Here is a 24745-nt window from a genome sequence, read left to right as displayed (position 1 = left end):
ACTTACGGCCTTCATAGGTTAGCTAAAGATTTAGGGGCATGGACAAAGGAGCAATGCTCCGTTCTACTTCTGAGCTTCTTGCCCTCAGTAAGGGACCGAGAAGAAGTGAAATAGTTACACTGCAGCCAGGCCTTCCTTCACAGCATCTACAGACCGTGCTGTTAAGACCGCTGAGCTTTCTTGGCCTTCCTCATGCCTCGCAGCCTTCCACTCCAATTTCAAACAAGGATACGCTCCTGCTCCTGCTGGGAGTCGATCACCCTCTCCATGTGGCCCATCAGTGAGCTCTGAACGGCATCAAGGTGATCTGTGAGCCTCTGCAGCAGCTCCATCTGGTTCTGACGCAGCTCAGACAGCTCACGCTGTTGGCTCCTCAGCACACACATCAGCTCTTCCTGGAACTCCGGTGTCACCTGTGTGTGGACAGGATGAGCACTCATTGCTGACAGGACCAGCCAAGCTTTCTGCTAGGTGTTAAAGTTGAGCCCCATGACAGAGACAGAAGCACAACATGCAAAGCAGAAAATTGGGCCAGCTTAATGCCAATTGCTAAGACTTTTGTCACGATAAATAAACTGATAAAGCCAAGCACAGGAAGGATCTGAAAGAACTCATAAATGGTTGCGTAGAATATGCTGAACTGTGTAAATTCAAAACTCTCTTCTAAGCTCCGGCGTTAAAAAGAAAAAGCAGAACTGACTTTTGGCCAGGTACAGAGAGGTCCTTATATAAAGGAAACACACGGATCTAAGGGCAGTTTAAGAAGTGCACTTAACTCTGCTGAGCATTTTCCACCAGATAAAGAAGTGCTATCGACAGAAATAACATACCCCAACGGGCCAGTCCCTCTGTGATCATCGGCCTGCTGGGAACAGCTCACCCTGCTGCCAATGCATGCAAGCTATCTTAGCAGGGAAGAGGAAACGAGGGGTAGAGTTTGAGATGATACAGAGCTTGTGAGCACATGGAAAGGCAAATTAACATGTAAAAGTGAGAAGGAAGCCCTCAGTCTGGGCAGCTTCTTCTACGGTGTGCAGGCCACAGAACAGAGCAATGCCGTGCCTGACAGCAGAGGGCCCACGGTACTTAATTGGGATGATCCCTCACTCAGGTCTTTGTGTATGACAGCAAACAGCTGAGGCATCAGGCCCTCGGAAGGGATGGCAGGAGCAGCTCCGACTCACCTGGTTGTTAGATGACCTTGGTGACTGGTTCACATCCCTGGGGATAAAGACAGAGAAATGGGAACTCAATTATGTCCGTTAACTGCTCTGATTATCAGAAGTGCCCAAACAGATCACGCATCTCACAGGTTATTTTAGACTTCATATCCAGCTCAACCCTCTATTTTGCCTAGTATAATGTGAGTGCAACAGGAAGGCAAGGAAGTCCCAGTCCCCACTGCTCTGTGCCTCCATCATTTGCAGTATTCACAGGCCCTTAAGCCCCTTACAGACTGGTCCCTTCACTGGGCTGCTTTCAACACCCAGCAGATTTGAGCCAAGTCTGAATGGGGGCTGTTAAAAAAGAACAATACAGTCTTGTCCGAGTTCAAAGGCAGGGAAAGCTTTGCCAAAGAGCTTTTGAAGGTCTCCCAATATTTCAGAAAGAAAAAACCCCAGCACTCATTTGTGAAACAGAGAATTACTGAATTTCAGAACACTTATAACGATTCCAGTTCTGAAGGTGAAGAAACCTTCAGAAAAAAACCTACCAGAAGGGAAGTACACATTTGCATCCATTCAGCACCTTTACAAAGACCGAGGCAGGAGAAATGAAAAGCATTTCTGGGTGTCACAGTGAAGGACCACAGCCAGAAACTTAATGTCACGAGCTATCTTTTTTTGCAATCTGCACAGCAAGGGCTCCAAATGGGGGAGCCAAGAGAGCACAAGAGGAGAAAAGCCCCTTGCAGAAGCTGTGCTACTTTCCCCTCATTAACACAGACAGGTTGCTCTAATTTCTTACGGGCAGCTCTTTCCAGTCATCAATTTTCACTTGCAAGACATTCATACGGGCGTATTTAGGAACACACAAAAGCAGCAAGCAGGTAACAAAGGATAGATGCTGTTGAACAGGGGCACTGTACCAGCGTTCAAAAGCCAACCAGAAATCGAGGCCATATTAAGCTACAGTCAGTGTCACAGTTCCACTGAAGCTGGCAAACACATCCAGTGCTCCCCCACCAACGTACAATTCTATGATTTACCTACCATAAATTTCTCTGCTGCACTTTGAACTCTGAGTAGAGCAGAACCTCCTCCCGCATCCCTAAGTGAACCCAGTGTCTGTGCAGCCAGCCACGCTTTCTGTGGGGTTGTTCCTACTTGCAGAACGGGACTGGGAGCTCCTGGCCACAGCCCAGCCTCAGAGCCTAGCCTGGCTGCTGACAGCTCTGTCAGGCCCTGCACAGCTGGTCCCACAGCCACCTGTACCCTGGCAAGCCCAGCATACCCGTCATCTTTCTTGCCCTTCCGCTTTAGCTTTGGGGAAGCCCGAGGGGATGCCTTGGCTTTCCAGTCCTTCATAGGCAGCCTCTGCGTAGATGCTTTGGCACCAAATCCACCTGATGTAGAAGCCAAACTTGCAACTTCATCATCATGGTCACTATGAAGGAACAGCAGGGGAGAGGACATCACTTGCAGTACCGCACGTTGTCAGCCTGCACTAAAAGGAGGGGAGTTCACACTGCTCTGCATCCACACACATCCAGAGTCACTCAGCTAAGGATGCCTGTCACCTTCATCTCTAACACGCAGACCTCTGCAGAGGCCACTCCATTTTCATCCAGGCCTGCTCAGGCAGAGCTCGAGTGCTGCGTGACAGGACTTGAAGGGTCCCTGCATCACTGAGAGCTGCAGTTCAGGCAGAGTGGCTGCTGGGGCCTCTTCTTGCTGCATGCACACACCAGCATAGAAGCCCTGGGATGCAACCGCTGACCCAGCAGGGAACCCAAGCATAGCACACCCTCAGAGCTTAACAGAGAGAGCTCTTAATGCAGTAAGTATTGCAGGAACGTAGGAGAAACAGGTTGAGCCTGGGAACTGGGAGATGTTCAGTGCCTTGGAGTCTTTCAGATGCTGACATGCCATCCAACACAAACTCTGAACTGAAGAGTTCATTGTGAATGAACTCACAGCTGTCATACGGCTCTGAGCTCACCAGGCACACAGAACATGCCCACAGAGCTCCGGGGTGGCTCGTGAGGGAGTAAAGATGGCAAAAGTGAGAAACTAACTCCTCAGATACCTTCTCTACCTTATCTAAACCAAAGGATTTGGGAACAGGTCCCTTAATGGAGTTGCACTGGTAATTAAACCAAGCTTGGTCCCTGCTCTTTGGAGCAGTACAGCCAAATCCTGCCCTCCAGAATGTCAGCTGGACAATGTTCAGAGGTCAATTGTGATCAGGTGAAGGCACCAGAACATTATGGAAGTCGGAAGGCACACACACTGAATCAGGAGACAAAGCAAAGACATTCACCCCACATGTGAAGGCTTGCTGGGGACAGAAGCACGAATGCAGCCTGAACAGAGTCCATGCAGGGCGAGAGAGGGGGCTGAGCACTCTTGTACCTTTGTTCTGCACTAGCATCCTGGCTGTCATGCTGCAGAAGGTGGTAGCTGTGTCGATGATAGGAAGAGCTCTTGTGCTTTTCTTCAACCTCGTCCCTTGGGCTAGAGGAAGAAAAAAAACATACACCATCATGCAAGTGTCTTTCAGCTTGGTTATTTGCTTACTCCACTTCCCATGGGAGATCCTGACAGAAGATCTAAAATTAAGTAAAAAAAAAAGACCCAACACAAGAATCAACACGAACAAAAGAAACCTATCTGCACAGATCCAGAGAGCAGCAAGTGCTGTGTGCAGGTGCTGATTTCTCCAAGTCTTTCAGTTCTTGCAACACTGAACCCAGTCCGAAGTTTTGAAAGCAAACTGCATATCCACCTAAGCCACAGAGTAGATCTACTGAATTCAGCATGCAGGATCTTTAAACAGAAGTGAGTGCCTATCACTTTAACATAGGCTGATGGTTTGACTGAGCAACAATCTCTTGTGCTAAGGCTCTCGTGGTGCGGGCAGTGGCAGCCTGGAGATACCCTGGAGTCACCTCAATGTCCCAGTCCCGTTAGAAGATGAGGACACTAATTCTGCAATGAATCCTAGCACTGCTGCTAGCATAATGGTTTGCTTCCAGTGAGCAGGCCTATGTGATGCTGCCCCATCCTGCCTGCTCAACAAAGTCATGCATTTCCTCACTTCCAAAGTACTTCATTTATAATGCTGGCTGCAGAAAGCCAATCACAGAAGAGAGACCCTATAATCAACCTGTCAATTACATGCTAATTGACTGTTTCCAGTAAGAGCATGCAGGGAGATCACTTGAGATGAATTTAGCTTGAACTGCCTTTCTTTCCACAGACAACGTACTGAAGAAACAAAAGTTCCAGCTGAAGTCTCTATTCAAGGTGAACACGAAGGCCAGGAAAACAGACCTCACCTTCTTAGCAGATATCCTTTGTGCTTAAAAGGGTCAAAGAGCACAGACTGATAGATCTGGCCTAGAAAATGCAGGATGTGGCCTATACGGACCAGGCACACAGGAAGGCTGAATCACCGGATTATTTAAAGAAAAGAAGGGATGGAAAACTCTCCTCTAACAGGAGGATTTTTCACCAAGCTAGCAGCTTGAAAAGCACAAAGAAACCGTCCTAAGCAAGACACATCTGAGTGATTACCTGTCTGCCATGCTGTTCCTGGTTTCTCTGGTTATGTCAGGAGCTGCTGGCCACGGCTGACTCACAACACTGTCCAAAGACGCATTTTCCTGAGTTAAAGCAGTCTCCAGTAACGACGGAGCATTCAGTCTGTCCACCTCCACTGGAGGCATGTCCAAAGAGTGGTGGCTGTGCTCTGAATTGTGCCGGTTCCTCGGAGACAGCAAATGCAAGGCTGAGGCTGCAGACGCCATGCTGTCTGCGTGATGACTGGGCTCCAGCACCTCTGCAGAGAGCGCAGGTGGAGCTGCTGCAAAGCTACGCTGCAAGGTCTCGGAAGCAATCTCAGGGATATCCTGGGACATGGCTGTGGAAGCAGAGGAAATGACGTCCGGCGAGCGCTCACGGGTGGGAGAAGCCTGAGGTACCACCAAGGGCTCCACTTCCTGCAGCTCCAGAGCTAGAGAGGAGTTTCCCCCAGGTGTGACCTGAATTCAGAAATTAAACAAGAGATTCAAGGTAATGCAGAGATACCCCAAGAAACACCCATGTCTTACACTGGCATCTGCCTCTGGAAAATGCCAGCTGTATCCTTTCTGCATGTGATCCCTGTGCTTCCACTGTTGAGCAGATGGAGAAGGGCCCCAGCACTTGTAATGAGGCTGCATACTACCACCTCCATTTGTTCCCCCCTCTGACTTCTCAGTGCAAAAGCAGCATGTTTTTTCCCTAATAACTACAAGCATAAAAACATTTACCGACCTTTCAGCATGTAACTCTCCTCCAAACATCACTCTCCTTGACTTGCATGCAAGGGAACACAGAACTAGACCCACGATTTCAATTGCCTCTCAGCTGTGCTCACAACACACTTAAGCCAATGCAAGTTTGAATATACTTTCAAAAGCAAATGTAACGCCAGAGAACATGAAGGCCAACCTAATTCCAGGTTGTGCAGCCCACAGAGAAGGAAGAAACAATGTTTAGCTTACTGGAACAGGTGCCTTTGGTGTCAGCTTGTCAGGAAGGCCTGGGATAAGAACAGAATGGCTCCTAGGACTAGTTTGGAGGCTGCTGCTACTGCTACTCAGCGTGAGGCTGGTGTCCAGCTGCATCTTGGGGCTCACAGTCAAGTCTTCTGACGGCCTGAAGAGAAGAGAGACATAAACAAATCAAGCAGGCCAACTTTACAACACAGGTCTGCATCAAATGCTCACGGTGAGGAGACTGGGCCACAGGACAACAGTGGAGCCCAAGCACAGATTTCAGTGGTGTCCTGCAAGCCTTCCTTCTTCCCACCAAGGTCACCTACTCCCTGTCCACTAACAGCTGCATCTCCCAGTCACCATACAGCTCCCAAAATCAAGCGGAAACAAGAGAAATAGAAGGGCTTTGTAATCTCCTAGAATTTGAGGGATTCTGTGAGAAAAGGGGCTCATTACATTTTCAGTTCACGCTGTACAGTGCTTAGAAAGAAACAGGATGCTGCATGATAGCTCCTTGTCCTTTTTCAGCCCGCAGAAGTGAAGCCTTCCCCTGTTATGCAGCCCAACACACCTCAACACTAGTAAAATTTTCCTAACAGTCCCAATTATCAGCCTGCTCCTCGGTGGCTGAAGTGTTCTCTTACCCGTAAACAACGACAGCCCTTTGGGAGAAAGAGTAAAGCAACAAAACTGAGAAGCAAGAAAAGAATCCCTGTGAGCACAAATTAATCACTGTTGTCAGCCCCTTGGAAGACAACAGGCATGCTCCAAGCTGCACCAGAGATACAAGCAGTTGCCCATATAGGGACTCTGGGACTCGGGCCCGTTTCCAACTCCGGTTACAACCAGCTCTCCAATAGGACACACCACAGCTCTGCTCCGTGCTGAAGAACAGCATTGGTTCAGCTGCAAATATATTCTTTAATACATGCTCTATTTACCTGGACATAGAGGCATCTGTGACAGAAGTGCTGCTCATGGCTGTGACTGCAGTCAGGGAACTAACACTGCTGCCCGGAGATACAGTGATCTATAAGAGAATATACAGAGGTGAAACATGACAGAAGAATCCGACAGCAGTGTTTAAGCTGAGAACACTGGCTTCAGAAGAACTTCTAAGACACTCTGGCAAAGATGGAAAAGCAAAAAATAATCATGAGTTATAGAGCTCGGGAACTCAGGGGCGGGTCAGAAACCAACACATCCTTATCACATGAACCATGACTGCTTCTAGAGGTACTGCTCCCCCTAATCAGAATGGGCATTCTGCAGGGCTCAGCACTAGACCACCATCCTATTTTCCACCAGAAGTAGAACACTTAAATTCATCTCGTGGGCTGGTCAGCAGCACGGATGGGATACACAGGCCTCAAGAAATACCTACAGAGAAACCAACATAAGCATGCATACTCAGATGAATCTGAGAATCTGTCTGTCCAGGCTTTTACTCCTCACGCTGCTTACAGCAGAGCACAGAGATGAAGCTGAACTCAAGGCTGTGCCCACACTACAAGGCTCCCTGGCACCATCACTCCAGCAATCATTCCACGGTCTCAGGACATCTTTGCTTTGGGAAGGCACATATTTAATTAACTTCTGCACTCAACAACTTTGCTAGCACCAACAAAATCTTTACGAGGACTTGAGTTAATTCTTCATTCCCTAGGCTGTCAGTAGGGGTGGCTCTATCTCATTGGTCAGCTCAACACTAACTTCATTTCTGCACATCTCCATGTACTGCTCACCCTCACCCTGGCTCCTCCTGGGTGAGTGACAACCATACACTCCTCCCCTGGAAGTGGAAACCCTGCCCTCAGGTGTGCATGCAGAGTGCAGCTCACAAGCACCTTCCCCTTTGTCTGTAAGAACCACACCAGCACGGCAAAAACCAGCTCCAGTCCATTTCTCATGGGAAGACAAAGAAGGCACAAACAGCACAAACCACTAAACACTACTGATGCTTGCTTATGGCTCCTCATCCAGACACTTTGCTACCCTTCCTAAAGATAAGCAAATCCCAACTAATGCTTCACTTACTTCCCAATACCACAGTCCCTGAACAAGTACAGAAGCACTGTCTCCCACACGAGTTAAGGCCTGCTGTGCAGATTCAAAACACTCCCCGAGATACCAGATTACTGATTTGCAGATCTTATGCAGAAGAGTTCCATTCCCATTTACCTCCTGATCATGTTAGACATGCATTCCCACAGGACCCTGTCAGATCAATGTAAGGGACAGCACAAGCTGACGGGGCTTTTCTGCCATTAGAGCTACATCACAATGCGTGTAAACCAGCAAAAGCAGTTTCCCAGCATAGATAGTTATTTAGCACACACATTTCTACACAACATAGTCACACCAGCTGTTGAACAGCTAAACAGAGAGCTCACAACACAAGCACAGATGAGCTTAGCATTTAAACATGCCAACATGTCTTGACTCAGTTGGAGTGACAAGAAGAGCAGTGGTTCCTGTGTTTAGTCTGCTTGAGTCATTACTGCCTAGAAAACATTCCCAGAAGTACCAAAATCCACATCCATCCCTTTCACCATCCCTAGCAGTGCTCTCCTCTGGTTACCTGTTGGAGAGATGTGCTCGGTGTCATGAATGCATCTGGAGTCATCAGCTTAGGCTTGGCATCATTTGAGAGCGAAAGGAAGTCTGCTGGTACAGGCAGATCAGCGATACGTCGCAAGTCTGGTTGAGAGCCATGCACAGATCCTTTTTCTGATCCCAGCCCTTCTGCGCCTAGATCTGCTATGTGATCTGGAAAGGCTTCCAAGAGATAAACAAACATCAGTTTGCAGGAACCTCCCTCAAAAGCTGGAGTTCTAATTCCATGAAGTGTGAACTTAAGCCACTGCCAGCCATACTGGATTCCAAAAGACTAAACAGAAAACCTGCAACATGCTAATCAAAGCTAATAGCAAGGTGAACTTTCTGTTCTGATTATTTCTTATGTGCTAGAGTGGACGTTATCAGGCTTTGATAATATGAGGCACAACCCTTCTTTCTCCTTTGAACGCAGCAGCATTAGTTTTAACAGACACATCCCAGAGCAGGAAATGAACTGAAGGAGAACACTACACACAGCCCAATCCCCTCTATCCTCAAAGCTCTGGTGTAACTGTGATTCCTTCTGCCTGACCCAAAACAAATATCATGTTTCTGGCACCAGCACCCGATCACCTAGAAAGGCAAACCTGAGTGTGCACAAAGCTTTAGCACTCCTACCCTAACATATCCTTGTGCTCCACACTCCCACTGGGCTCCAAACAAGTGGTCTGCTAGGCTACACTGAGAATCTTTCATGCAGTGACACCACTATTATAAAGAGGCACCCAAAGCTGTCAGAAGCCTACCAATGCCCTCCTGCTGTTTCCCACCAGCCCCCTCTCAAAAACACTCACCAAATTCTTCATGAGAGCCATGGGAAGGCACAGATGCACCCATGTCAGGACTATGGAGAGGCTGGAATCTGATCTGCACATCTTGTAGAGCTCTGAAAAATATTAAAAAAAAAAAACAAAGAGGCATCTCTGATTAGTTTATGAGTCATCAAGAAAAGTTCAAGCCTTAGAAAACTTCTCTTAATGGAACTGACACTCCTGGAATACACACTGGTATTTTCTGCCTGTGATGAAAACAGAAGCTGACCCCCATTCATCTGTATCATCCAGCTCTGGCACCCAGAGCACATGAGAGGTGTTTCCCAGCCGCAGCACCATGCTGGGCTGCTTCCTGTGGGGACGTACTAAATGTACCACAGCTAGAAGCTTCAAGGGGTCCAAGCAGTCTTTCCTCAGGAGCAAAAGAAATTGGTAGGCAAACAGCAGTTCCTATAAGTCAGTGTGGGATTAGGACCACGGTGGACAGCTGTCCGTGGCAGCTGCTCTACATACTCACTTGGTGTGCACACAGAAGAGTTTTATCAGCACGCCAGCTGCTGACTCAACAGCCCCTGCTCCCTGAGCACCTTCTGCAAAACAAGACAAAAGTAAAACGTGAAGTTGGATGGAAAATGCAAACAAACTGCTACAAATCCCATCAGAGCAAAGAACCAGAAGAACACAGCCTCATCACTCCTCCACTTCAGAGGTAGATTCATTCTGTTACAGGAAAATGTGGCCTACATCTCTTTTACTTTCATTCCTTTTACTTTCTAAAGTGAGAGCAATCACATTTTCTCTGATCAAGTCAAATAAGCCTCAGGGAAGTAAGAAGTACATTCCACCAGGTAGAGTCGGGGAAGATGAGGTCTGGAGCTGCCAAGAATTTGCTCTGGCTGTTGACATGACTGCTTGGATGTATTTTAAGAGAGACACAGTATCCCACAGAAGTTCAGACTAGGTCACGACCCATCCTTCTGGCTTTGAGTAACTGCAGCTATGAGAAGCTCTGCGAAAACCTCCCACCAGCTAGCACAACAATAATCAGCCAAGACACGAATCATTCTCCTTGCTAAGAATGAACGCCAAGTAGAAGGGAAAACTCCCCATAATAAAACCTAAATTAGGCATCCCTATGCAATTTGTCCTAATTACCCGAGCACTAATAGGGGACCTGAAGCTCCATCCCTTCTACTCCTGACTTGCTAAAGGAATCAGTCACTTTTTCTCCTGTATTTTAGGGTAACGTGCTGCTAATACTGACAACAGTAATTAACTGAAATTATGTATAACAGGCATAGGGAAGTACACTGTACTGATAGCTCAGGAATCCCTCTAATGCGAAATATGATGATGTTATTCAAAGCATCTTTTCAGGTTTTAATGATAAAAAGTAGAGGGTCAGGAGCAAACTAACAGCCACAGAGAGGCAGCAATCGAGGACTGTTTGCAAGGAACAATTCTCCACAGGACTCACTGTCATAGGCATTGTGTTCTTCTGGCTGTTACTACATCTCGTATCTCTCTCAGAAGTTGCTCCTCAAAAAGAGACTTTCTTGTTCATTTCTGCTGTGAGAAGCTTTGTAGCTTGGGAAAATGCTTTCCATACACGACAGAGAAGAATCTCACCCTCAACTCAGAGCATATATTGTCCTCATATCCCAGCACAGCTCGGGTAGTACAATTCAGAAGCAACCAATTGGTTCTCAGACCACATGCTCACACCTCTGCTGTTTAGTTACACAGAGTTGGTTACCAAGATGGGCAGTCACAGAAATACATTCTGCTGGTTCTTTCAGGAATTCTTTTGCTGCTGTGAGCCTGTATGGAATGGTGCTGGAGAGACTCACAGCCCTACAGTGACAGAGGAGGTTTCCCCTGTGTTCTGCTGGGGACAAGGAAACTATATGACTGCAAAAGCAACACTGCCCTGACACTGAGCAGCTCACCTGGTATCTTAATGAAAGCATCACTTGCACTCAAGCCTGCACAGCCCTGTAATGATTTGTTAGAACAGAAACATCTCTAGTGGCACTGTTGTGCAATAGGAGGCAATGGCTATGATCAGTAGGTTGAGATTCCCAGGTTGAGTTTCTTTTGAAGACGTGCAGCCATAGGAAAGGAAATGGCACCAGAGCACAGACAGAAATGTCACGTTCCAAGGCCTCCCACAAAGAACTGGGTAAAGCCAGATCTGACTCAGCCTCAAGCAGCAGATTGGACTGCAGACCTCCAGTTCTATTGCAACCACCTGTACACTGCTTCTCAGAAGTACTCTAGCTGCACAACATGCCTTTCATACAGAGTAAAAGAAGAGAGCAAGCTTTTCACGAGAAAGCCAGAATGAGTCAGGACAGACAACCTGATCTCACAGCAGCCAAACTCCCTCTTTGTCACCTACCTATACTCAAGTTGTCATTTTCCTCTTCTGCTGGAAGCACCTCAGTGTGCCTTAACCGGCAGCGGCTCACTGCCTGGATGCCGAAGCTGAGGACTGGATGAGTTAGGAGAAACTCTGAGATGGAACTGAAATAAGCTTTGCCCTTCTCTTGGTTCTGCATCAGCTCCATCACATACAAGACCTAGTAAAAGCAAAAACAGTATGTCACTGGGCTTTCAGAGCACAGTGTGTGTACGTTCGTGTGGCCATAAAGCCTAGCACCTACATTTGGAAGCATGGGAATAACACAAGGAATAAGGCCTGGGATGTTTAAATCTGTAAGAGTACACCCACGCTAGGCAACCACAATAAGCACGTTCTTATCTGCGTTAGAGTCGATCAGGAACTCAGTTGTGCTGTGCCAGACAAGTTCCTCCAAATAAGAACTTCACTGTGGAGTAAGAAATAATCCTTAAGGCTCCTCCGGATTAATCAGACGAATCGTCACCATCTGTTATCTTATACTGAAATAGCTGAGGCCAACCTCTGTGCATTTTCAGTTATTAACACGCAAAGCCTTGACCCAGGCAGCAGAAACAGTCACACAGAACATTTCTACTGTCACCATTACCCACACATCCAGCAACAAAATGAAATACCTACTTTTCTCTGCACATCGCTCAGTATTAGATATTCAGCAGAGAGGTCCAGGCAGACTTTCAGGCTGGGAAGAATACTCATGGAGCTGAAGATGTCAGGAGAGAATCTAGATACACAAACAAGACAGGAGGAGGCACAGAAAACAAGGTGTATTAGTACAACCACATCTACTATGCATTGGTTAAAATGAATCTTAAGGAGTTGACGGTCACATTATAGTGCAACCACCCCCTAAAACAAAAGCATTACTGCTAAAAGTCAGTGCTGACATCAACTAAGAGGACAGCAAGAGGATCACAGAATAGGATCAAGTTATGAATTCCAAACATTTAAATGGAAGATGACAATATGTCTTTAGGTAACTTATGCTACAGTCACGGGAGGACAACGGATACAGACTTAAGAACAAACATCCACCAATCCACTGGCAGTGGACCTTCTGCAACATGAAATGGGAAAAAGTAGCACACAGCTGTATATCACATTCTCCTCATTCTAAGAGAATTCAGAAGTGGCCTTACGTGTGCATATGATCACAGAAGCCGCAATCTACTAGCAAAAAAGTCAAATCAAAGAACAGCACAAGCTGAGCAAAGGGAAGGCCTGCAGCAGCATTTGAACTTCTGGACCTATACGGCTCAGCAAATCAAATCAAATCTACACTTTACAGACCAAAGCAAGGTTAACAGATCTCAGTAATATGAATGCCTGTAAAAGGATCGACCTCCTCTGCTGCTGTACCAAAGCCTGACAGTCTACCACAGTCCTGACGGCTTTCAACAGATATGTCACATCGGCCAAGAAAAAGGTTCTCACTGAGGCTAGAGCAGACTCCACTAAAATTAAAGATCTCCTCTGCAAAGTAAGGATAGCTGGAAGTCGAGAGCTCCGTCAGGATGTCATGGCTCAAAGTAAAGCCAACCCTCTGCGGAAGTCAGCATATGAACGCCTACCGGACGGTCTGCAGGCAGGTCCAAGACACAGTGCACCACATCTTCAGCTCTCTGTTCTGATCTGCTCCCGTGATGAGAAACCTCCAGAAGGGAACCCTGCAGGCACAACACAGTTAAGTTCTCTTAAAGAAGACCTGGTCCCTTGCAGCAGGACATTTCACTTAAACATCCTTGCAAGCAGCACATAGGTGGTTTTGCCCAACAGCAAAGTTACCAGAAAATCTCTGTTTCTAATCTACCTTGGAAACCAGTATAACTCTTGTAGCTCAAGAACTATATATCTGTGACTGAAGAGAGATGAAAAACAGCTATTTTTTTTTATTCAACTGCAATAGGAATTTGAAAGACAACAGGCCAGGCAAAACTGGCCATTACCACAAACCTGAAAGGACTCATTGATTTAGATCTGCCCTTGCTTTCATGGAAGACATTAGAATTAAGGTAACTTTAGGCTGTTCTCTGTCCACTCTCTATTTCTCCATCACTAGAAAGCATAGTGTGAAGAGGACTTGTTCCATTCACAAAGCTTAAGTCCTACAAGTAGATCACAACTACAAGGAACGCCCCAACATCAGCGTTAGAAGATGTTACCAAACTTTGATACACAAAGCAAAGGACTGGGGCCTTACTCTGGGTCTTGCTTTTTGTGGTTGTCACAGAAGAGCAGGCAGGAAAGAGGCCTCCCATCATGTGGTTTCCACTCATGAAGACATCTAGGAAAGAGGCAGAGAAAACGTGAAGCGTGAATGGAAAGGTAAATGAAGACGGTAAGATGCAGTCCCTGAACACATTGACCTCTATCCAAAGGGAGCATCTAGTCAGCAGGCACTAAGCATTACCAGCTTGTAGCTGTCTCGATGCTTATATAAAAGACTACAGCCATTGTCAGTGACCAAAACACCCAAAGAACATGTGTTGCCACCTGGCTTATCTTTACAAGGACACAATAGATAAAAGAAGTCAACGCTGAGATGGACAGCCCAGAGCAGCTTTCTGCATTGCAAAAAAGAGAGTAACAGGTTGACTATGAGCACAGCCTGTGCAAAGCACAGAATTCAGGATTTCACATACAGCTTTTTACTTTTTCCTAAGGTCACCAAACCATGAGCAGATGTGACATTCAGTGACACAACACCACTATCCCCTAACATATCACTTTACAAACATTCACCCTGTATTTTATTGCGTCCTGAGAACGATCATCCCATGTAATCCTGTAACAAGAAAATTCTCACAGAAAAAGCAGCTCTGCTTCAAGTTCCTTCATTTCCTAGTTCTCCAGTTACCTTGGCTCGTCTTGCCCCTCAATATAGATCTGCCAGAATTTGACAAAACCATCATGACTTGCTGTGGCCAACACAGTTCCATCCGGAGAAAGTGCTCCCTCGCTCAGGTACTAAACCAAAAAGAGGGGAAAAAAAGATGAAGAAAAGTAACTTGATAGCTCTTCAGGGAGAAAGAATACTCTCTTCAAACAGGAATTTGATTAATGTGCTGATAGGACTGGAGATCAGCGTGATTTCTAACACACACCTCACTATAATACTTCAGAGACAAACTGACTTTCTTTTTTTAGTAATAACAATTAATAATCCATTTTCCCCAAACAGCAAGTTAAACACCATGGATTATATGGATTATTCTGCTACTGTTCCTGCCATTACTCATATTATGAGCAGAGCTCATTTTGCTTTGGGATTTTCTGGCTTTTCACAAGTACTTACAAAGAAATTACTTTGTTTTATCTGGGTGATATAATTAATTTGTCATTTTCCCTTGCAGGAAGTCAAATGGGATTCTTTCCAGTTGTATCTTTCGTATTCAAAATATCACCTCCCAGATGCTTTGCTGTAGCCCTGGTACATTGTGCTAAGAGATCACAGCTATAGTCATTAGGGGGATTGTAAAAGAATAAAGAAGATGTTGGGCTCAGTTTTCCCTTTCTCATCCAGCAACAAACATCACTGTTAGGTTTTACATTTACTATGATATACAAGAAAACAGTTGAAATACAGCCCAGGATGTCAAACAGGCCTTTGAAAATACAGGTGAGTTTTTCAAAAGCCTTATTCAAAGCAAATGACTGTAAATGCACCTTGGCTTACAAAACAAAGGTCACTTAACAATGACACGTGCATTTAATCACATAACCAGAAGGCTGTGGGTGATTGGGTGGATGGGCAAGGAACTTTTCTATAGCAAACTGCCCTAAGGACTCCAGTTCCAGACACAGCAAAACTCAAAAGAGAGCCTAAATGATCTGTAGCAATCACCTACGTGATAGCAGTAAAGAAAATGAAGCAGTCATACCGTGCTGTGGCCTTTCACTACAATGAAGCCTTCTTTGATGTTAGGCACTTCCACTGGCCAGGATCTGTTGTTTGAGCGGATAATGTCCAAATCCCATACCTCTGCCTGGAAAATAAGTGTGTATACAAGCAGGTTTACTTCTACAAGTATTGGTCTCAAGCAGTTGAGAATTTCTTATATCTTTACCCAACGTATCAGCCCCATGGAACTATGCGACACAACCCTTCCCCTCTCCACCTTGGCCATTAGATGCTTTCCTGGCACTGCTCATGGCAGTTATAGTTGCTGCTCAAACCCTTCCTCTGCCTACTGGCCGAGCCTGAACAAGAAAACGATGCCCCTGACCCTCCACATCGTTTCTAGTGGTGTTCACTATTTGATGCTGAGCCAGACTTGCACTTTCCTTCCTTCTGAGCCCCTCAGAAAGACCAGCACAGCCTCTCCTCAGAAGAGAGGAATCGTGCATCTTGTTATGGGAGGATCCCCAGCACAGATGACTACAGAAGCCTTGACATCTCTAATCACTTATACGGGCTCTTTCCTCCATTAGATTCTTTCCCTCTCATAATAACACGAGATAATCTTCAAAAGCAACATTTCCTTACCCTGTCCTCGTGCAGCAATGCCAACGTTTGACTTCCCTCTTCACTGTTCTCTTCATTATCATCTGGGATGAAAGGACACCAGATGATTCTTCGAGAGGTGTTCAGAGGGGTGCCGTCGGGTCGTTTGATGTTCACCAAGATCTCCTCTCTGATCACCACAGTTAAGAAACATAGCTTTCTGGCTTTTCAGGGTTGGCCCTCTGGTAAATACTACTCAACATCACATTTTTTGGATCACTGCTATTCAAATAAATCAATTAAAAGGACTGTGGTTTAAAAAAAAATAGCAGGCAAACTAGCTTTTCTTCAAGTTAAGCTTACACAAGCTAATAGATTCTGTTAATTTTCTCTTGCAGGCTGCAGACAGGAGCAGGATAAGCACAAGAGCACATACCCCATCTGAACGTGTTATCCACACAACTGCTGATGGACAGATTAAGTTATTTCAGCTAGCACTACAGCAACAACAATACCACTGAGAGGCAGAAAAGCTACCACGTGGCCCCAAGCTGAGCGCTCTGGTCCATCCATACACATCAGATCTTAAACAATTACAGCCACCCTTGCTCCAGTTGGAATGAGTGGATACAATTGAAGTTAAGAAGCTGCAACCTAACACACCATATTCTGGTGGATACTGGAACAGGTTGCCCAGAGGGGTGGTGGATTCTCCATCCCTGAAGACTTCAAAGGCCAGGCTGGACCTGGCTCTGGGCAACCTGATCGAGCTGTGGTGTCCCTGTTCATTGCAGGGGAATTGGACTAGAAGGCCACAATAGATGCTGCAATTCTGAGCTTGCATTCACATCTAACCATTACCCTACCACCGAGATGAAGCTTGTTTTAACAAGATACTGGATTTTGTCCTCCTCCATGGCCAGGCGCCAGACGAAGAGGTTGCCAGCCTCATCCAGGCACGCCAGCTGGTTGGAGTTGAGATGAGCAAAAGCCAGGTCTGCCACACCACCTGTGAACCCCTTCAGCAAGGTCCGCTCCGCAGTGCTGACGCTCAACACTCGCACCATAGCAGAGCCATTGCTGGCAGCTGCAGAAAAGACAGAAGGGAGAAGTCACTACGTATCCGTGCAGTTTCCCTGTCTCTCTGTTTGTCATTTCCAGCACCCATCCTGCCACCAGCTGCTCTCAAACTGCAGTACACTGAAAACCTGTGGACATCACACGATCAAACCCCCTGAACACCCAGGGCGTGTGCAAAAATATTCCCTGCATGTTTCAGCTTTGGTGCCGAAGGAGGAAACAGAAGCATCAAGAAGGATTTTCCCTGCCTTGCAAGGGGCAGCTTAATTCCCCGTACCTCGTGCAGTGTTTCTTGAGCACCGTAAGTCCTGAGTTGCTCTACTTAAGAGATAATCAACACAAGTTGATTTTTCACAATTCTCACCACTTCTTTTCCTCTAGAAAGATGTTTTCATTTGACATGATGCCTGAATTTTTATCCCAAGGTGATTACAAAGCCACCAAAACTTCAAAACTGACCCCCAGCGACAGCCAATTAACTTTAATTGCAACTTCATTTTTAGTAACTGGACAAAAGGGGCCACTGAGAGGCAGGTAGCTCAAACGCATCTTCCACAAGGAGAATGCAAAAAGCAGAACCATTCACCTGGGAAAGGCACTGAAAAGAGCACACTTTAATGCACGCATGTTCTAGACAAAGATTTCAGCTTCCCCATTTCAGATAAACATCACTATAATGCAGGCAGTCTTGTGGAGACATATTGTTTCCCATTCCACCTGCCTGCCCAGCACAGCCCTTGCAGATCACTCAGCTTTTCTACTGCACACAAGTTTTAATACTCCAAAAAAGGGTAAGGCATCCTAAAAACAGCTGCTGCAGGATAACCTCAGCTGGGAAAAAACACAGAAGTGGAGTAGTAGGTTTTGTAAAAGGCCAGACAAATGGATGGGGGCTACAACTAAGAAGAAAGAGACCGAAGAGCCCCAAACTCGGTGTGGTTACAGGAGAGCAAAAAGACACTGTAGATGTAAGTGCTCGTTTGATCCAGAAAGATTATTTCACAAACTGTACCTGCATTGTTCTGCTTTTCTCTCCTCCAAAGCATGCTGCCTTTGCGTTGCTCTTTGCCTCTTCTAAATTTAGCCTTAAGCTCAACTCTAAATTTATTCAAGCAAATCCATCACAAACATCTACTCAAATTACCACGGGGCTCTTTCTGTGCAGAGAAGCTTGTTTGCTACAGAAACATTTCGTTAGATGAATATTGTGAACATCTACATACTGTCCAGAGAAACCTATTTCTACCCTCAGAAAACTTCTTCTCAGTGCAAAACTCTCCCACGCCACCATCTCTTTCCTCCCCTGTACCTCCAAGCTTTACTCTTAACCCAGTTACAACACCACGTTGGTCAGGCATTGAAAAAGCATTTCCCTTATTGTTACATTCTTCTGATGCAAACTTTGCCTACTGTAAGGATACATGGAGCAAAACAGCAAAAATGAGAAGGTATCTCACCTCTAATGGCATAAGCCAGGTAAGAGTTTGAAACAGCTATCAGATTGCCATAATAGTACTTCTGCTCCCAGTCATATCTAGCAACAGGCTGTATTTTCACCTGCTCAAGAGAAAGAGAAAACAATTATGAGAAGAGTCTAGAAGAAACATTTCCTGGAACAAATTTGCCATATACAATTTCCTCTTGGAAAGACCTCTAATGCTTAATAGCAAACGTTGAAGCAGCAGTTGCTAAGAAAAACTGCATTTTGAATGTCAAGTATTAGAGCCCTGAGCAGCCAAAGTTATGAAGGCTGATGAATATTTGCTTCCATTGCAAGAAGGACCACGACTCACCAAATCTGTCATACTGGAGAACAAGTGCATACCCCTCAACTACAGCAAGAGGCCTTTATCTCCCTATTGGCACTGCATCTGGCTTCCCAGTTCTTGGAGACACTTTTGAAATACAAAAACTCTTTGCTGCATTGGCACTTGCTCTTTCCAAGAAAAAGAATTCTGGTTTTATTTGAGCAGTATCTCAGTGTAGTGGTTCTTCTGCAGCCCCAACCTGCTGGCTGGAGCCCTCTGCGAGACTGGGGCCAAGGAGCTGCCAAGAGCAACCCTCTCTCTGTAGAAAAGAACTTCCAGCACAGAAACAATCATCAAAATAAACGTCTTTAGGGAAGGAGGGCACTTTCCCAGGAAAGCCCAGCTTAAATCATGAAATCCCTCCTGAGAATGAGAAGGCAACTTGGCCAGACTCTAGACTAACAGTAGCAATCAATCACAAAATACTGCTCCAGTTCTTTTTCCCTTGCTAAGCTCCCTGACAAACTCTTGCAACAGAGGAAAGAAGATAGGCATTTCTGTTTAAAATATCGAGACACTGAGCTGACATGACTGAAAAGAATAGGCAGAATCATCCTCCCCCACGCTCCTTACCTTGTTACTCCCTCTGGCCTTACTGGTGATGCTGGAATCACTGCTGGCCACTATTTCCACATCCTTTGCTGATATAACTATGCAAGTGGAGCTGTCATCACCAGAAAGGCAGCTTTTAAGAAAAGCAAAGGGCAAAAAAAAAAACATCAGGATGGACTCCACAGGAAGAGCACAGAGGTCACATATTTGTTGTTCACAATGTTAACAGCCACACAGAAGAAATATCTGTGCATCTAAGAGGTTTGACCTGAACAACTGAAAAGGGAAACTGCTTTCATTTAAGTCTCCCTTCTCTGTATGTCAGAGTTTGAGAAGAGCCAAACATCTGGTTTGTTCAGTTTCTTGCAGACCATCAGCCTATTTGACTTGAGCACAGACCTATATTTGGTTAGGGCAGCCTTGACTACTGTCCAACACGAGGTGCAAACAGAGCAAAGCCAACCAGCTGAACTTCATCAGCAGAGCACGCTGCTCACGGTCCTCACAAAACCTTCTCTCAAAACTACAAAGAGAAAACCCAAATAAAATACATTTACATGAATTCTGATGTTAAGAAGAGTCATTGCATGAAGCCAAGCTTTACGCTAATTAGACAGACACGTGACAGCAGTTCTGGATTTGCATTTACTCCTGTGAGAAAGAGCAAATCTGCACTGTTCTACACACGTTTGTTTACGTGCAAGCAGTAAAAGCACATATGCTGTCCAAAACACACCAATGCATATGCAGAGCTCAGCAGAGCTGGGCAGACATCTAGCTCAGGGAGTAGCTTTTCTATTTTAAATAATGGGGAGAGAAACACTTTGACAAGTGCACAGTCTTTACTGCAAACTGGCTTAAGTTACCTCTCAGGTAACACAGGTCCCTGCAGGAGTCCAGCTGGGGTTCTACATGCAAATGTAGATGCTAGCTTTCCCTGCAGCCTTGCTAATTTACCTCCATCCTGACTCAAGTGTCGGTCACACGACCAGTTTTGCTCTCCTCTCTTAAACAGCCCTGCTGATGTTCTTCAGTTCCTGCACGGCACAGCAGTCAGGCTCAGTGCATCAGCACCCCCAGTGCTCTGACCAGCAGCACTGACGCACAGCTGTCAGCTGAGCTCAGTGTAAAACTTGCTCAGATTCCCAGCACGCTCACCCAGGCCCACCACCAGTAATTTTTAACTGCTTCTTATCCACTCTCAGCCTTTCTTCAACACTTACATGACTTGCTTCTCCTGCACAGCTCCCAGAGAAATGCTGCGGTGCACCGGCTTTGCCAGCGCAGGTCCATCTCCAGCCACGAGGGGATCAGGCACCAGCAGCCCATTCAGGTCTCCGTTATAGGAACTTGATGGTCTCTGGTTCTCATTCACCGAACCTAGGAAAAAGCACAGCCAACCATGCACAAAATCCATTTTAAAAGGAATAGTGCTGCATGAAACACACTCCCTCCTGGTGATTTTAGTCAGAATCTACTGATCTGTCAGGTAGAGAGTACTCAGTTGGCTCAGAAAAGGAAAACTTCCCATCTAAGGAACCGATGTAAAAGGCTGAAGTCATAGCGCCTGTCTTACATGAGGAATCCCAGCTGACCAGAGAGACCAATAAATGGGATCGAGGAGCTTATGAGGTTCAAGGAGGTGACATTCTTGCATCAGAAAGGCTAAGACAACAATTCAGATTTACTGAATCTCATATTTATGTTCCAGGCCAAAGGGTTCTTGATGCGTTATTTCCTGCAGTGCATTCTCACTCTTCAGAGAGAGCTCTGCAGTCCAGAAGTACATGGAGCAGCACATACAGCACTTGGGGTCGGCTGGAGATAATGCTTTCCAAAACCCTTCTCAAAGATGTGACCTCAAAGGCCAGAGGTGTTCAAGCAACTGAGCTACAAAACCATGCAGCTGTGCCTATGGGATTCCCACAGCCGTCCCTTGGTTTGGTCAGCACATGGAAGTTCACAGCACTCAAGTTTAGGACAAAGCAACCACTTATTCAGAGCTTCATCTCTGCTTTGAGGGGTGTGCGTGTCCTGCCTTCACACCTTTGGCCAAGGGCAAGTTGCCTGGCAGCCTCCACGTCCCCCGAACAGCTGACCATCCCCACAGGAGAGCAAGCTCACTCCACCAGTGCCTACGTGCGACTGCACGGAAGTCAAAGCCACCTGTCTTGGGAACATTCACACTGGAAGACTGAAATCCCACGGCCTGTTGCCAGGTAACGAGTGCTGCACAGCTCCTGTGAGACGGCAGCTCGCAGGACTGTGAGCCCCACTGCTGCTGCCACACATAGCACACCTAAACCAGGGGCAGGAGGTGGCTCCCTGGAAAGCAAGGCAAGCTTCCTATTACTAAACAGCCTTGATGGCATTAATGCGTCGGCACGAGTGCTGCTGCCTACAGCCATAGCTGCAACCATTACTCGCTTGCTAGAAGAATATTTAAAACTTGCCTGCTGATGAAGAACAAGGTCAATAAATCAACAACTATGCTATGGACACAGCAAGCCTGTGCAGCTCCAGGGCATCCCGGCACAGAGACGCCTGGGCACAACACCTCACTTTACCTGTCCTGTGTGAATAGGACAGCAGCACAGCCACGCAGCATAAGGTCACGGAATGCAGCCCTGTAAGCAGCCAGCACCCATGCTGCATTTGCTGCTGCAGATGAGGACTGTTACAGCACACTGGTAGGTGCAGTACGCTTCCGTCAGCTGCAATTTATCCTTTCCAGCCAAAAGCAAGAAAGTAATCACTATGGAAAAGCATCCAGGCCAACAGAGAAAGATGATACGCGCTTTGCTCTATTTGCAGCAACAGGAATGGCTCACGTCAGTGTTTATGGACAGCGGGGTGGTGACATCAGCTCCAGGGGAAGGGAAGAAGGAAACGCTCCCCGGAGGCTGATGGGCACCACAGTGAGACACTGAAGCTGGGAAGTGTGCTCAGCCCCTTGCCCTGCTCTAGTGGGAACCAGGCCAGCACAACCCTGAAGGCACAAGAAAAGGGAAGAGATTCGGTGTCCAGCAGGTACATGGACAAAAACAAATGTTAACACCAAAACTGGGAGAAACCCTCTCAGGAATGACTGCTCAGAGCTGCGTGCAGCTAGCATGGCAAAACTTCACTGTGGTAATAGCCTTGGAAAGCAGCTACACTCCGCATGACAGCAAAACGTGTAAATGAAACTTACAGAGAACCAGAAAGTGGAAGTAGAGAGAATTTTGGCAGCTTCTCGCCAGATAACACTAGCCCTGCACATGCAGCTCACAGGACTGCTCCTATTCTCTGTCAAGGGCCTCAAAAGCTTCCCCTTCCTCTGACATCCATGTGGGAGGACCAGAGGCTTTCAGCTAACAAACAAGCCCTTCTGCTTTTTACTTCATTCTGCACAGTTCTTCCACGTCTGAGTGCTACTACTTGGGCAGTGCTTCCCGCTGAGAACAACTGCAGGCCTGTGATTGACTTGCCATCTGTTTGCTCCTCCTCCTCTCCACTGTTTTCCTATGCACTAGAGCTCACAGAAGAGGAGAATGAGAGGCAAAGGACAGGAATGGATATGAATGAAGAAAAATAGAAAGAAATAAACCATCCTCAGAAAGTACTTCCTTTGCTTCTGCCAGCAAGAGAAGTTGATTCAGGAGGAAGTTATGCTTCTTTTGATGTGACAAATTCATCCATGTCCCAACAATGAGACATTCTTTCAGTTCACGAATCGCTTACGAAATAAGAGTTCCCCATCACCAAACTGAGTTCTCCTTTCGGAAAGGAAAAAATATATTTTCTTATAGTATAAGAAATACAATTTTGGATCACCTACACGTTCCAGAAACAAGAGAAACTTCAAACAATTACAAGTTTTCTATGGTTAATAATGAAAGTGGATGAGGGAGGAGATTGTCCCCCTCCGCTCTGCCCTCAAGAGGTTCCATGTGGAGTACTGCGTCCAAGCCTGGGGCCCCGAGCACAGCTCAAGAAGGATGTGGAGCTGTTGGAGCAGGAGCAGAGGCCATGAAGACCCCTAGAGGGATGGAGCACCTCCTCTATGAAGAAAGGCAAAGTAGACTGGGCTTGTTCATACTGGAGAAGGCTCTGGGGAGACTTCAATGCATCCCTTGTGTACTTAAAAGGAATTCATAAAAAAAACATTAGAAGTGACTTCTTACATAGTCTGACAGTTGTAAGACAAGGGAGAATGAATGGCTTCAAACTAAAAGAGGGGGTATGTAGGTTAGATGTTAGGAAGAAATTATTTACCCAGAGAGAGGTGAGACCCTGGCACTGCTGCTGCTGTGGGTGCCCCATTGCTGGTGGTGCTCAGGGCGAAGGATGGGGTTTTGGATACCTGAGCTATGGGAGGCTTTAAGGTCCCTTCCAACCTAGCTGTTCTATGAAGCTGCCTTTCTGTAGGTTGGTTTGCTCCATCACAGCCCCACCTCACCCCACACAACCCCACACCAACCTCTGGGCCTTGTGGCTGCACAAAGGCAGCGTGAGCGGTGGTGCTCAGTCGTAGGATCATCAAAGTTGGGAAAGACCTCTCAGATCCCCAACCCACCCCACCACATCCACTGCCCACCTCCCTCAGTGCCACATCCCCACGGCTCCGGGACACCTCCAGGGACGGTGCCTCCTCCTGGGCAGCTGTGCCGCTGCCTCACAGAAAGAGTTCATCCCAATACCCAACCTAGCCCTCAACGTGAGGCCATGGCTCTCACCCTGTCGCTGTTACCCAGGAGCAGAGGCCGACCTCCCCTCCCCACAACCTCCTGTCAGGGGCTGCAGAGCCATGAGCTCTCCCCTGAGCTCCTCTTCTCCACACTGACCCACTCCACTCCCCCAGCCGCTCCCACAGCGCTGTGCTCAGACCCCTCGCAGCTCCGCTCCCTTCCCTGGACACACTCCAGGGCCTCCACGTCTTTCTTGCAACGAGGGGCCCAGCGCCGAGCACAGCACCGAGGCGCAGCCCCAGCAGTGCCGAGCCCGGCTCCGTACCGCCAATCCAGCCCCGGGCTACGAGGACACGGGCCGAGCGGGGCCCCACCCGCGGGGCCTCGGGCTACGCTCACCCCGCCCGGGCCGGGCCCACGGCCGGGCCCCGCGCCGCCGCTCACCTCCCGGCCGGTCCAGCTTGAGGATGTCCCGCAGGTGCTGCGTGGCGTCCTCGATGTCGATGCTGTTGGAGGAGGCCATAGGGCCCGGCCCGCTTCCCGCCCGCCCCGCCGCACCGTCCCTACCCGCCGCCCACACTTCCGCCTCCGGTCCGCTGCTGGCGGTGCTCCGGCGGGAAACCTCCGCCGGGCCAACGGGTTCCGGGCGCTGTGAGGGCGGGGCGAACACCGT

General features: G+C 47.2%; 1 protein-coding gene across 2 annotated transcripts in view; it reads right to left on the bottom strand.

The window, feature by feature from the left end:
* Positions 1 to 24667, bottom strand: part of EDC4 (enhancer of mRNA decapping 4) — a 31275-nt gene extending 6608 nt beyond the window's left edge. Inside the window, exons 1-22 of one of the 2 annotated variants that reach the window (XM_414022.8) lie at positions 24517 to 24667; positions 20626 to 20782; positions 19424 to 19535; positions 18500 to 18599; positions 16860 to 17049; positions 16005 to 16152; positions 15400 to 15504; positions 14376 to 14485; positions 13719 to 13802; positions 13090 to 13185; positions 12140 to 12242; positions 11498 to 11678; positions 9614 to 9686; positions 9118 to 9209; positions 8286 to 8482; positions 6646 to 6734; positions 5711 to 5864; positions 4740 to 5206; positions 3576 to 3677; positions 2455 to 2607; positions 1185 to 1221; positions 233 to 413 (exon numbers count right to left, since the gene is read on the bottom strand). In XM_414022.8, coding sequence (XP_414022.4) covers positions 233 to 413; positions 1185 to 1221; positions 2455 to 2607; positions 3576 to 3677; positions 4740 to 5206; positions 5711 to 5864; positions 6646 to 6734; positions 8286 to 8482; positions 9118 to 9209; positions 9614 to 9686; positions 11498 to 11678; positions 12140 to 12242; positions 13090 to 13185; positions 13719 to 13802; positions 14376 to 14485; positions 15400 to 15504; positions 16005 to 16152; positions 16860 to 17049; positions 18500 to 18599; positions 19424 to 19535; positions 20626 to 20782; positions 24517 to 24595 — 3010 coding nt within the window. In that variant the 5' untranslated portion in view covers positions 24596 to 24667. The remainder of the gene's footprint in view (positions 1 to 232; positions 414 to 1184; positions 1222 to 2454; positions 2608 to 3575; positions 3678 to 4739; positions 5207 to 5710; positions 5865 to 6645; positions 6735 to 8285; positions 8483 to 9117; positions 9210 to 9613; positions 9687 to 11497; positions 11679 to 12139; positions 12243 to 13089; positions 13186 to 13718; positions 13803 to 14375; positions 14486 to 15399; positions 15505 to 16004; positions 16153 to 16859; positions 17050 to 18499; positions 18600 to 19423; positions 19536 to 20625; positions 20783 to 24516) is intronic. The other variant, XM_004944062.5, reaches the window with a different exon arrangement.
* Between the last annotated feature and the right edge of the window lie 78 nt (positions 24668 to 24745).

Source organism: Gallus gallus, chromosome 11 (assembly GCF_016699485.2).
Source record: "Gallus gallus isolate bGalGal1 chromosome 11, bGalGal1.mat.broiler.GRCg7b, whole genome shotgun sequence".
NCBI classification, from domain to species: domain Eukaryota; kingdom Metazoa; phylum Chordata; class Aves; order Galliformes; family Phasianidae; genus Gallus; species Gallus gallus.
This window is presented reverse-complemented; position numbering and strand designations above follow the sequence as displayed.